The sequence below is a fragment of the Sordaria macrospora genome, chromosome 2 (genome assembly GCF_033870435.1).
Source record: "Sordaria macrospora chromosome 2, complete sequence".
NCBI lineage: Eukaryota > Fungi > Ascomycota > Sordariomycetes > Sordariales > Sordariaceae > Sordaria > Sordaria macrospora.
In genome coordinates, this window is record NC_089372.1 from 1,687,362 (window position 1) to 1,700,043 (window position 12,682).

Consider the following 12,682-nt stretch of genomic DNA (forward strand, 5'->3'; position numbering starts at 1 on the left):
CAAGGAAGGAAGGCTTATGAAGGTAGGCCAGGCTCATGAAGGTGAGCCAAGCTTATAGAGACGAGCTAGGCTCACTGCCTATAAGCTAGCCCATAGGCAGTGAGCTAGCACTAAGGGATTCACGTCTACGTGGACATCCAGAAACAGATATCTCGCAGAGGGCGAGCAGGTATAAAGGGACTACGGGAGAACTCAGATTATCAGATAGTTCGACAGTAGTCAATAGATCATTATCACCGAGACCAGTATTACGAGCATACTTGTTGTGAACCTTTTGGCTTCACCGAACAGCACTGATAGTTACTACCTTCAGCTATCTTATTAAGGCAGATCAGACTGCCGTTCGTCATAAGTATTCAAATATTATCTCAATATTTCCTTTATATATCGGTAATTTGCTTTCAATAAACTATAACTAATTATAAACGCTTTAAAAGTATTTGTAACATATGAAACTTTAATTTTTATTGTACTATTTTTTTAAAATAGAATATGTATGAAGCCAATTTCTATACTTACTGTGATAGCAGCCTTGCAGTTGTGCCTCTCGACTGCCATCACAACTATATAAACCACTTAAGCGACCGAATTGCCAGCTTCGGTTACTTGTATCCTTTTGGAACATAGCCTAGTGATGTAGTGGTCCGCCAGCGCCGTGACACTTACTTCTTACTCTTTTTTATTTTACTCCTCCTTATTTTACCCCTTTTCGATATTCTTATATTCCGCCGCTTCTTATTTATTCTCCTACTTCGCTGCTTTCTTATTTTACTCCTCTTTATTTTATTCTTTTCGATATTTTTTTATTATACCGCTTCTTATTTATTCTCTTATTTTGTCGCTTTCTACTCCGCCGCTTTCTATTCAACCTCTTACTCCGCCGCTTCTTTATCATGCTTTACTACTACCTCTTTTTCTTATTACTCTTTAATATCTTTCTATTACTAATTTATCACTTAATTTGCTTCAAATTTCGAAATATACCCCTTTAATTCTAATTTACTACTTTTTACTTATAAAATCAAACGTCAATTCTATATTTATATTACATATATCGTCAATTTTAACTGTTTTATATTTAATTAGACTGAGTGTCACACGGACATTCGCCGGCGACTTTCATTAATTAAACCACCGACCGGAATTACCGACGGGCAACTGGACGAAGGCTGGCATTTAGAAGATCTACTTATAGGCAGATGAACTAGATAGACTCACGCCGATGCCTGGCACATAGGGCTCGGTACGTACCAACCTTCTTTGATATAAGAAGGCCTTAAGGCCCGACCTTCTCATGGAGGTTAAAAGGATCAACAAGGCCTTCGAGATCAAAGTAGCTTATTAGCTGAATTGAACTACTGTCCCAAGCCCTGAATACAGGCCTTGTCATATTAAGTAACTATGAAGTATTTTTGAAGAAACTAAATTTTATTATTATTAAAAGATGAATAAGTTATAAGATTCTTATATAATTTTATACCTATATATTAACTCTATATTATACAATTAGAACCAACCTATGTATTAATGGTAATTCTATAAAACTCAATTTGAATATTCTTTAAAGAATATTTAAATATACGTTGCTTAACAATACTGTAAATTATATATAAATATCGTTTAAAATTAGTATAAGTCATAAAAGAGATTTGCCTATATTAGAAGATTTTATTGATTAATAGTCAATTATTAGATACGGGTAATTATTATTATAATTTATATTATAACAATATTGAATACTATCTTATTTAATATTACAATTAAGCTTTTTCTAACTGTTAAAAACTTTACTAAAGGTAATTGATTATATTTCTTCTAATTAATTAGTAGAAAATGAAATACATAAGGAATCCACTAACATTAAGCTTTGGAATAATCTTAGTCTTAATATCTGTATTTATTATGAAAAGGAGTATTATTTTCTAACGTTTAAAATCATTTTTTTAATACATTAAAGCTCTAATCGCTTTATAAATATACTATATATATATTCAAAAATTATATATTTGCGTAATAGAAGTAGTTATATTAGTAATAAGCATCGGATAAATTAGAAGTATATTATAAATAAACTGCTAATTACTTGTCGAACAAAAGAGGGGCGATGAAGGAAAATTAAATAAATGAATATCAGTAAATAAGAAATTACAAAGAGAAATATAGGAATATATAGAATGAAAAATGTAAAAGTCTAGTATAAATATAGCGACTACTCTTACTGAATATTAATATAAATACATAATCGCAAGGTTTTCACTAAAGTTATATATTTCTATGAGTGTTAGTTAATCATAACGGATATATTTATTTAATAACTATATAAAATATTCTTAATTACAAGAATTCGGAGCTGAATTCAAATTTCTATAGAAGTTATACACCATTTACTAACTATATACAGAACTATAATATTAATTATGAGGAACCGGCTAAGGTTCTAAGTATAATAGTATTATAATTATTTAATTTAGTAGCTTTCTATATAAGTTACTACTTTGAAGTTCCGTATTTAAAATTTATGATAAATTCTTTTTTATTAAAAATTTGAAATACAAAATTTATTAAACTATTCTTCTTTGCAAGGCACCTTAGCTCAATTATAGTAATAATATACACTAGACTATTAATGATAAGTAGCAGGAGTATAGATACAAGGAAAATACATTATATAAAAGTATTTAATTTACTTTTAAGTATTTCCCCCCTTTTTTAATCATTTTTATACATAATTTTATATTTGTCACGGCGCTGGCAGACTACTACATTACTGGGCTATGTTCCAAAAGGATACAAGTAACCAAAGCTGGTAATTCGGTTGCTCAAGTGGTCTTATGTAATTGTGATAGCAGTTGAAAGGCACAACTGCAAGGCTGCTATCACAATATTTAAACTATACAAATCTAATACTACTATATTTCATTTATCAATATATCATTAATTAATTCATATTTTCCAAGTAAAAATACTATACGTTTACTAATATGATGCTTTAAAATCTTGAAGTATCGTTCAAAATTTATAAAATATATAAGACTATTAGTATCACTATTATTTACGCCAGCTGGCTTCCTAGTAGTATTTATTATTACTCGACTTATAAATCCCCAAATCTTAGTACACTAGTACGGGCCAGCGATATTTAATATAAGTATATAAGATTTAAACAACTTATTGAATATAAATATAGTAATATATTTTTATTATTATATTACTAGTCAGAAGTATTTTATTGGAGTAGTTTTGGTCTAAATAACGTTATTAACTACTATATTAAACGTAACTAATTTTCGTAGTCTTTATTCTTTCTTCATAGAAAAACGTTAAAAACTTTTCAAATTATCTATTCTTTTCCTATAAAAAGATTCCAAATTCTATTCATTTCTCTATATTTTATTTCTTTATAAAAAGAGAACACGCAATTTGAAAAGCGTTTAACAGTTTCTTATGAAAAACATATATATAGCTAAATAAAATTATATATATAAAAAGTTTCTACTTAGAAGAATTAAAAACATTAAAATTAAAATTATATAAGTTTAAGAATCTTTTACAGAAAGGAGATATCTGATATGAGTTTAAATTGGTTATAAGAGTATTAAAACTATATTATTCTTGCTTTCAATATAACTCAATTTAATAATTATAAGATTTGTATTCATATAAAAGTTTCAGGATTTATTTAACGTTTTTGAAAAAAAATATAGTAATGGATTATGGATTTATATTTTTAAAATTTAATTATTATTCCAAATCGTTTATATAATAGCAAAAATTGTCACGGCGAATAGAGGGAAGGAATGTGACAAAGCGACAAAGACCTTATTATTGAATGAAGATTGAAAGATGAGGAAAAAGAAGAACTAAAATACAAAAGATGGCTGCGGCGTAAAGAATGTACTATGCACTGTCAAGAACCATGCAGCCATAGGAGCAATGCTGACCAGCAGTTGAGCCGCGCCGTCACAAAAATTAATTCAAAAGAAAAAAATGAGAAATAATACTAATTCTTACCTTATGTATATTAATTAAATTCATAAGAAGTAGTATATTATGGTATTTAAAGCTATAAATTAATTTAGAATTAGCTACGCCCGGGTTATAAAATAATTATGCTAGTAAGTTTTCTTACAAAGTATAAATAGATTAGCAAAGATTATTAATACTTCTATTTATATAAATAAATCATTTCTCCGTATATTATTACTTATATTTTACTTTATTCTCTTTTTTACCTTCTCTTTTACTTCCTCTTTTATCTCCTTCTTCACCTCCTTTCCTATATTCTAAATAATATCCTCTTTTCTTTAAAAGCTGTATTGAATTTTCTATATACTTCAGCGTTTTAATATATTCCGACTCTTTATTTATTTTCTTATTTTTATATAATTTATATTCTAATGATATTTCTTAAGTAATTCTTCTAATTACTACAAAGCAATGAATAATTAAATAACGCTTGGTTAATATAATATATATATTATCTTATCATACTAAACTATCTATATAGTTGTCACAGCGTACCTAGAGGGCACGTTGTGTACGATTTAATTATCTTGGACTAAGAATAAGAAGCTGAAGAGGGAAGAAATCCCAAAAGAGAACGCTCGATGCCGCCAGAGCTGGGTTTTATACCCAGACCACAGGCGACAACCAGTGACAGCCAAACGCGTGAATGGGATGACCCGATTGAACAGCACCTATGTGAATGGGAGCCTTGATGGCAGGCATGTGACAGCCCAGATGGTGCCAGCCGTCACAATAGTCTACCTAATGAGTAAGCGGTGCTGCTTCCTTTCTTAGTCCAAGGGAAAAACCGTGTTGTTGAATACTGGATGAAAATCCTAAGCTTCTTTATTTCAAACCGTAACCCCAAATCCGAACTTTCATCTCGTCTCACCATAGGAGCCAGGGGAGCGGTGGTTGCTTTGATGTTTGTCGTCCGTTCTTATTGTTATCTCCTTTTGTCCTAGTGAACTTCGTTACTTCTGATTGGCTGGTATACTGAGACTCCGCGCCCCCCCCCCCCCTCATCTTCACTTCGGTTGCCTCGAGTATGCGCTAGGTGATTCTTCTTTCATCTTATCTTTAGGGTTCAGAGGTGGAGGAAGAGGGGTCTTACTTGTGGTATTAGATTTCTTCGCCGATTAGCCGGCCGGCTGCCTGTAAGATGTTGTGAGCCCAAGAATTTTTGGTGAAAGAGATAGCGATTGGTCAATTAGATTTATTAAGGTTCCAATTTCGAGAACCTTTATTGGTTAGCTTAATAATACCGTAACTAATATTACTAAGCTCAAGGAAGAGATTTTTTACACGTGCTTAGTCACGGGTATCTATGTCACGAACTTATGAGGAACACGGGCCAACCAGGTCGCCGGGGCGGGACCAGCCACAGAAGGCTGGGCAGTGTAACCGTGACCCAGGATGCACAGACAGGGAAGGCTGATCAGTCCTACCAGGATGGTTCACTGATCAGGCAGTTAGTCAAGACAGGGCGCGCAGCTGCTCAAGGTGATCAGAACTGATCACCTCAACCACTGCGCGCAGGCACACCGTAGATAGACCTATGGGGCTCGACAAGAGCATCCGGAGACAGATATCTCGCAGAGGGCGAGCAGGTATAAAGGGACTACGGGAGAACTCAGATTGTCAGATAGTTCGACAGTAGTCAACAGATCACAGTTACCACAATTGTTCATTGAGACCAGTACCACGCACATACTTGTTGTGAACCCTTTGGCTTCACCGAACAGCACTGATAGTCTTTACCTTCAAACTATCCCACTTAGGCAGATCAGACTGCCGTTCGTCACACGTTGACTACTCCCTTTGGCCTATCTCGGATAGTGTACTGAAGGTATCTTCACTTCATCATGTCTTCCTCCGCCGGTACCTCCATTCAGGGTGAACCCCTGAACGCCACTGCCATGAACCAGCAGCTCAAGGTCATGCAGGACCGCATCAACCAGCTGGAGGCGCAGCTCCAGGCTGGATCCGGCGCCCCCAGAGCGAAGGCAGGAGAAGGCACCCCCAAGGAACGCAAGAGAGTTAAGTTGTCCGCACCCAGAGAGTTCGACGGCCAGCAGGCCGCCCTCGCAGGATTCTTGATCCAGATGCAGACCTATCTTCACTTCTATGAGGACCAGTTTGCGTCTGAATTCGAGAAGGTAACCTACGCAGGAACCCGACTCGTGGACAAAGCTCTCACTTGGTTCGAGCCCATCCTCAAAGACTACTACGAAAATGGAGACCAAGCCACGGACTTCACCAAAAAGGTCTTGAACTCCTATGCCGACTTCACCGAGGCACTCTCCAGAGTCTTTGGAGAAAAGGATGAGGCTCGACGCGCACAGGAACGCCTGACCCATCTCCGACAAACCAAGTCTGCCTCAGCCTACGCTGCACTCTTCAAGCAGGATGCACTTCGCAGCAACATCAACGACGACGGGCTGATGCAGCTGTTCTATAATGGCCTTAAGGAGAGAGTCAAGGACGAGCTTTACAAGGAGGACAGGCCCGAGTCCATCGACGCTTACATGGACAAGGCCATCCGCATCGATGATCGCCAGTTCCAGCGCGAGCAAGAGAAGAAAGGCAGGACGTCTGCTTTCGTTCCTCTCAGGTCCAATGGCAACCACAACAACACCAAGAAGAAACGGACCTGGGGCACACACATCTCCGGAACCACTCACTCCGGACCCATGGAAATCGACGCTGCACAAGCCAGCCAAGGCAAACGTGACCTCTCTCAGGTCGCGTGCTTCAACTGCGGAAAGAAGGGACACATGAAGAGAGACTGCCGTGCTCCCAAGCAGCTGAAGTGGAAGAAAGCCGAGGCCGCAGCGGTAGAAGGAGCAAGAGTCGTCGAAATCGCCAGCATGGAATACGGGCAAGACGACCTCGAGGACGCAATCGACCGCGCTATAGATGCTGACCCAGACAATCAGTGGCAGTCGCCCACGGGACCTGATCACGAGGACCCCCGACGGGACAACCAGGACCCTCCCAGGGGACGAACTACCACTCGAGACTATCAACCCCCGACATGGGAAGCAGTCAACCGCATTGCGAGCGTCGACCGTGAACTCCTCACGCTTGTACAATTGTCTAACACGGCACCTGCCGAAGGAGACATGGGTGATTACATCCAGCCTTGCAGGTTCGCATACCCTAACGATTCGGCTATGGGACGTTGGACGGACCCGCTGGACGACTTCCATCAGAAAAGCCAGGCAGGAGAAACATGGGACGACTTTTGGAGGAAACGTAGGATCACCATCGAGGGAGAATCCATGGCCAAATGGGACCAGCTCCCCGACGACATGGAAGCCTACATGCCAGTGGCAGGGGACACCGCTCAACTCCATCCCCTTCACTTTGCACACTACCGCGTCCCATGGTTTCAGTGCGTCACCCACGGATGCCACGAACACTACGGAAAGAAGAGGGACAACCGTTTCTGGCCTACCAGGAGAACGGACGCGCAAGGCCGCCCCAGGCCAGTCACCCGCACCTACAGCCGAGGCAGGGCTGAAGGATCCCTCATCATCGACGAATGGTTCGCATTTGGACTTCGACCATTCGGACCACAGGAAAACCCGCTATTCCCACGGAGGCTGACCGTCCGACCACTCAATGTATACACTTGTACCGCATGGGGAAACAACGACCCCCACTGGGGATGGTGCCCGACGGCCGATTGTCCAATGCATATCAGACCGAAGGCCAGACACTACGAATCACAACTCAACGAGCATTTGAGGCAAGCCTATTCGGACAACAATACCGAGGACGAAAAAGCCATTCATCTGGCTTGGTTGCAGGAACGTAGTCTGCTGGACAGCTACGAGACCGAGGTGGAGGACGCTCCCCACGACTACAGCCAGGAATTGGGAAACGGCTTCGGGCCTTCAGGGAGGCCCGACGAAAATTAAGTCCCTGGACAAAAAGGATCATCCGACGAAGCAGCAGACGGAAAGACAAGATCCAGGACCCCGTAGCATTCACGGAGGTCGCAGCTGCGGAAGAAGGGAAAGATGACCAGCGACTCAAAGTCGTAGCTCATTGGGGAAACTACCAAGCTCTCGCACTGGTAGATTCCGGAGCTCAGTTGAACCTCATTTCACCCAAGTTCGTCAACCAACTGAGAATCCCTTGGAAACAAAAGAAGGCACCCTTTGTGGTAAAAGGACCTTTCGAGACACAGATCGTGAAGAGGGAAACGATACCACTCCCTATCACGGTGGAAGGCAAGACGGTCGAAATCAGCTTCGACGTCGTTGATATGGGGCCAACTAAGGATATGATCCTAGGGCACCCATGGCATGTTGCATACGACCCAGACATCAGTTGGAAGGATGGTGGCCGCCTGCGTCCTCGGACGCACCCAACCACTGATGGGAGACCCGGAGCACGGAAGGAAGCAAGCCTTGGGGGCGATGTTCCTACGGCCCCACCGCAAGCAGTACAGGAAGTCATGATTTGTACCATCGACAGGAGCGGCAAGGTCACGGAAGAAGGGTTAGTGACGTTGGTAGAGGTATCAGCAGTCAATGCTCAGCACAAGTTTGACTATTACCAGAACCAACAGGCGGAAAAGCCGAAGGCGACAATTCCGAAAGAATATCGCGGACACCCGGCTTTCGTCAGCAAGCATCTTGAAGGACTACCACCACGAGGACCGTGGGACCATGAGATCAAGCTCAAGGAAGGAGCCAAGCTCAAGTTCTTCAAAGTGTATCATACCAACGAGAAGCAGAACGAGGAGTTGAGGAAGTATTTGGACGAAAACTTGAAGAGAGGGCACATTCGGGAATCCACATCGTCAGCAGGGTACCCCATCCTCTTCGTGCCGAAGAAAGATGGAAAGCTACGACTTTGTGTTGATTACAGGCAACTGAACCAAGAGACCGTGAGAAACAGTTATCCCCTACCCTTGATTTCGCGCATTCGAAATCAACTAGGAGGAGCACGATACTTCACGCGCCTTGACCTACCAGTCGCCTACGCCCACATTCGCATCAAAGATGGCGACGAATGGAAGACAGCATTTCGCACTCCCTACGGACATTACGAGTACCTCGTTATGCCCTTCGGGTTGACTAATGCACCTGCGACATTCCAATCCGTCATCGATCATGCGATTCGACCCTACCTTGACAAGTTCGCCATTTGCTATTTGGATGACATTCTCATCTATTCCAAGACCCTCGAGGAGCACAAGGAGCACGTAAGGAAGGTACTGGACGCACTACACCAGCACAACCTTTCGGTCAACATGGAAAAGAGCGAATTCCATGTGAAGGAAACCGTGTTTCTTGGGTATCTGATCTCGGAGAACGAAGTCAGAATGGAACCAAGCAAGGTGGAAGCTGTACGAAACTGGCCTGTGCCCAGGAACGCGACCGATGTACGCGGATTCCTAGGGTTCACCAACTTCTATCGCATGTTCATACGCGATTATGGGAAGATTGCCAGACCACTGTACGAGCTTACCAAGAAAGAAGCTGTTTTCACATGGGGAAAGAAGGAACAGGAGGCCTTTCAAGCCATCTGCGACGCAGTCACCGCAGACCCTGTACTGAAACTTCCCGATCCAAGCAAGCAATTTGAGGTTGAGACCGATGCGTCCGACTACGCCATCGGAGGACAATTGGGACAACGCGACGACCAGGGGAAGTTACACCCGCTAGCATTCTTTTCAAAGAAACTAGAAGGACCTCGTCGCAATTACCCGATTCACGACAAGGAACTCTTGGCTATCATCGAGGCTTTCCAAGAGTGGAGACCGTATCTCAGCGGTACCACCAAGGAAGTGCTAGTCTACACCGACCACAAGAACCTTAAGTACTTCACGACCACGAAGGTACTTAATGGACGACAGACACGGTGGGCAGAGTTCTTATCGGAGTTCAACTTCCAGATCAACTACAAGAAGGGATCGGAGAACGCTCGGGCTGATGCGCTCAGCCGACGGGCGGACCATGTGAAAGATGCAGCCGAAGCTTCTGCACCTTTGTTCCAGGAACAGCCGGACGGATCACTCGTACACCCACTACAGGAATGGGTAGAGTGCTGCGCCGTCTACTGGGCCGAACTACAGGGCCCCAACTATCAAGCTACCACCGCCACTCCCGAAGAGCGACGGAGGTGGGAGGACAATCCGGAGGAAGGAGTCGTCCTCCAGAACGACAAGCTATGGTACCACGACAAGGCCTATGTATGGCCGGAGCAGCAAGAAGCGCTCATCCAGGATATCCACGCATCCAAGATTGGAGGACACATGGGTATCACGAAAACCATAGCACGAATACGGCAACACTACGACTTTCCCAGGTTGAAAGATGCGGTGGCTCGAACATTGCAGGCCTGCGAGCGATGCAGCAGAACCAGGGTTGCAAGACACAAGCCATACGGACTTCTCGAACCTCTGGAAGTCGCGGAACGACCGTGGAGCTCGGTAACGATGGACTTCATTACCAAGCTGCCGCTATCCACCGACACCGCCACAGGAGTCATGTACGACAGCATCCTAGTGATGGTGGATAGGCTGACCAAATGGAGTTACTTCCTGCCATACAAGGAGACATGGTCAGCAGAACGGCTTGCGGACGTGATCTATCGAAACGTCACTTCGGTACACGGATGGCCGAAGGAATGGATCACGGACAGAGACACCAGGTTTGCATCCAAATTCTGGCAGGCATTGATGACCAAGCTCGGTACCAAGAGTAAGCTATCAACGGCCTATCACCCCCAGACGGATGGACAAACCGAAAGGATAAACCAGATCGTGGAACAATATCTGAGGAATTATGTCAACTTTGAACAAAGCGATTGGGTAGACCTACTACCAACGGCACAATTGGCATACAATACCGCACCTACAGAAACCACGAAGGTGACACCTTTCTTCGCAAACTACGGATACGAGATGGAACAATTGGAAGGACCCGATTCAAATGTTCCCAGAGCCTCAGTCAAAGCCCAAAAACTGCACATGCTTCACGAGAAACTCAAGAACGAGTTGGAATTCGTGCGCCAGAAGATGGGCCGCTACTACAACCAGAAAAGGCTCGAGGGACCTCGCTTTAAGGAGGGGGATAAAGTCCTCTTATCCACCAGGAACCTTAGGACGAAGCGACCCAGCAAAAAACTCGATGATCGACGAGTGGGACCTTTCAAAATCAAGAAGAAAATCTCGGACGTAGTGTTTCAACTGGACATTCCCGACACCATGAAGCTAAGATCACACTCATTCCACGTATCGCTGCTAGAACCCGCACCAAAGAACGCTAGGATCAATACCAGTGTCAGCATCGAGGACGAGGAAGAAGAATGGGATGTGGAACAAATCTTAGATTCAAGGAACGAGGAAGGGAAACTGGAATACCTCATCAAGTGGGAAGGATTCGGTCCCGAAGACAACACATGGGAACCCATCAAGAATTTGAACTGCCCTGAGAAGTTGGAAGAATTCCACCGAAGGAACCCGGACCGGCCAAAGGCGAAGGACTGTGTAGCCAGGAGGCAGGCAGGTCGGACACGTCCAACAAAGACCAATCGAACTCAGGCACGACGGCAGAGGAAGTAGCGGGTTCCGCTGCTCGACCCTCCGCCTGCGTCTCTGCCTGCTTCTCCGCCTGCTTCTCCGCCTGCTTCTCCGCCTGCTTCTCCGCCTGCTTCTCCGCCTGCTTCTCCGCCTGCTCTTCCGCCCGCTCCTCAGCCTCTAACACTTCTAACTCCGCCATACTGCGCCCAACCAACTCCTGACCCTTCGCCGTCAAAGCATCACGCTTCTTGCGTAATTCAATCAATCGATCCGAGAGTTCTTCGATTTCGTGCAGTACCCGAGCACGCTCCTCGAAAACTTGCGCCACTAAAGAAGTTAGCGGGACCCCGGAACCAGGGAGGGAAACCAACTCTCAGTATCTGTGTCCATCGTTTCGCAGAGACAGGAACTGCGTACACACTCCCAGCACTTTCCGGAACCCGCAAGCTTCTTGCACAGAGTAGCGCGACGTGAACAACGTAGGCAAGGAACGCCAGCAGAACCAAACTGTTCGATACGAATTAGCAAGGCTTGCCGCCGAACGGAAGACTTGGCAGGACGCTTCTCAATTCGGGAAGACATGGCGAACGAGATGACCAAAGAAGAACTTACCACAACCAAGCTGGATAAGGGGAGTAGTGGGGAATAAGAACGCAGGAATCCCCATCAGCCGTCGAGGACGTCGGCTAGGGAGGGGAAGCATCGTGTCACGAACTTATGAGGAACACGGGCCAACCAGGTCGCCGGGGCGGGACCAGCCACAGAAGGCTGGGCAGTGTAACCGTGACCCAGGATGCACAGACAGGGAAGGCTGATCAGTCCTACCAGGATGGTTCACTGATCAGGCAGTTAGTCAAGACAGGGCGCGCAGCTGCTCAAGGTGATCAGAACTGATCACCTCAACCACTGCGCGCAGGCACACCGTAGATAGACCTATGGGGCTCGACAAGAGCATCCGGAGACAGATATCTCGCAGAGGGCGAGCAGGTATAAAGGGACTACGGGAGAACTCAGATTATCAGATAGTTCGACAGTAGTCAATAGATCATTATCACCGAGACCAGTATTACGAGCATACTTGTTGTGAACCTTTTGGCTTCACCGAACAGCACTGATAGTTACTACCTTCAGCTA

General features: G+C 43.9%; 4 protein-coding genes across 4 annotated transcripts; 3 read left to right on the forward strand and 1 right to left on the reverse strand.

The window, feature by feature from the left end:
* Positions 1-5,870: 5,870 nt before the first annotated feature.
* Positions 5,871-6,450, forward strand: SMAC4_13217 (uncharacterized protein; the record flags this gene model as incomplete). Its single annotated transcript, XM_003343805.2, has 2 exons — positions 5,871-6,379; positions 6,414-6,450. 2 exons carry the CDS (start codon positions 5,871-5,873, stop codon positions 6,448-6,450), a joined length of 546 nt encoding a protein of 181 aa, XP_003343853.2.
* Positions 6,451-6,875: 425 nt separating this feature from the next.
* Positions 6,876-7,931, forward strand: SMAC4_09942 (uncharacterized protein; the record flags this gene model as incomplete). The annotated part of the gene is made up of 1 exon (XM_003342706.1): positions 6,876-7,931. One exon carries the CDS (start codon positions 6,876-6,878, stop codon positions 7,929-7,931), a length of 1,056 nt encoding a protein of 351 aa, XP_003342754.1.
* A 350-nt stretch (positions 7,932-8,281) lies between these two features.
* SMAC4_12841 (uncharacterized protein) lies at positions 8,282-11,590 on the forward strand (the record flags this gene model as incomplete). Its single annotated transcript, XM_066091102.1, has 1 exon — positions 8,282-11,590. One exon carries the CDS (start codon positions 8,282-8,284, stop codon positions 11,588-11,590), a length of 3,309 nt encoding a protein of 1,102 aa, XP_065946045.1.
* SMAC4_12897 (uncharacterized protein) lies at positions 11,025-12,217 on the reverse strand. Its single transcript, XM_066091142.1, has 4 exons — positions 12,161-12,217; positions 11,920-12,055; positions 11,390-11,875; positions 11,025-11,291 (listed from the first exon to the last, which is right to left on the reverse strand). The coding sequence occupies exons 2-3, from the start codon at positions 11,936-11,938 to the stop codon at positions 11,439-11,441; spliced, it is 456 nt and encodes a 151-aa protein (XP_065946046.1). The 5' UTR covers positions 11,939-12,055; positions 12,161-12,217; the 3' UTR covers positions 11,025-11,291; positions 11,390-11,438.
* Positions 12,218-12,682: the final 465 nt, after the last annotated feature.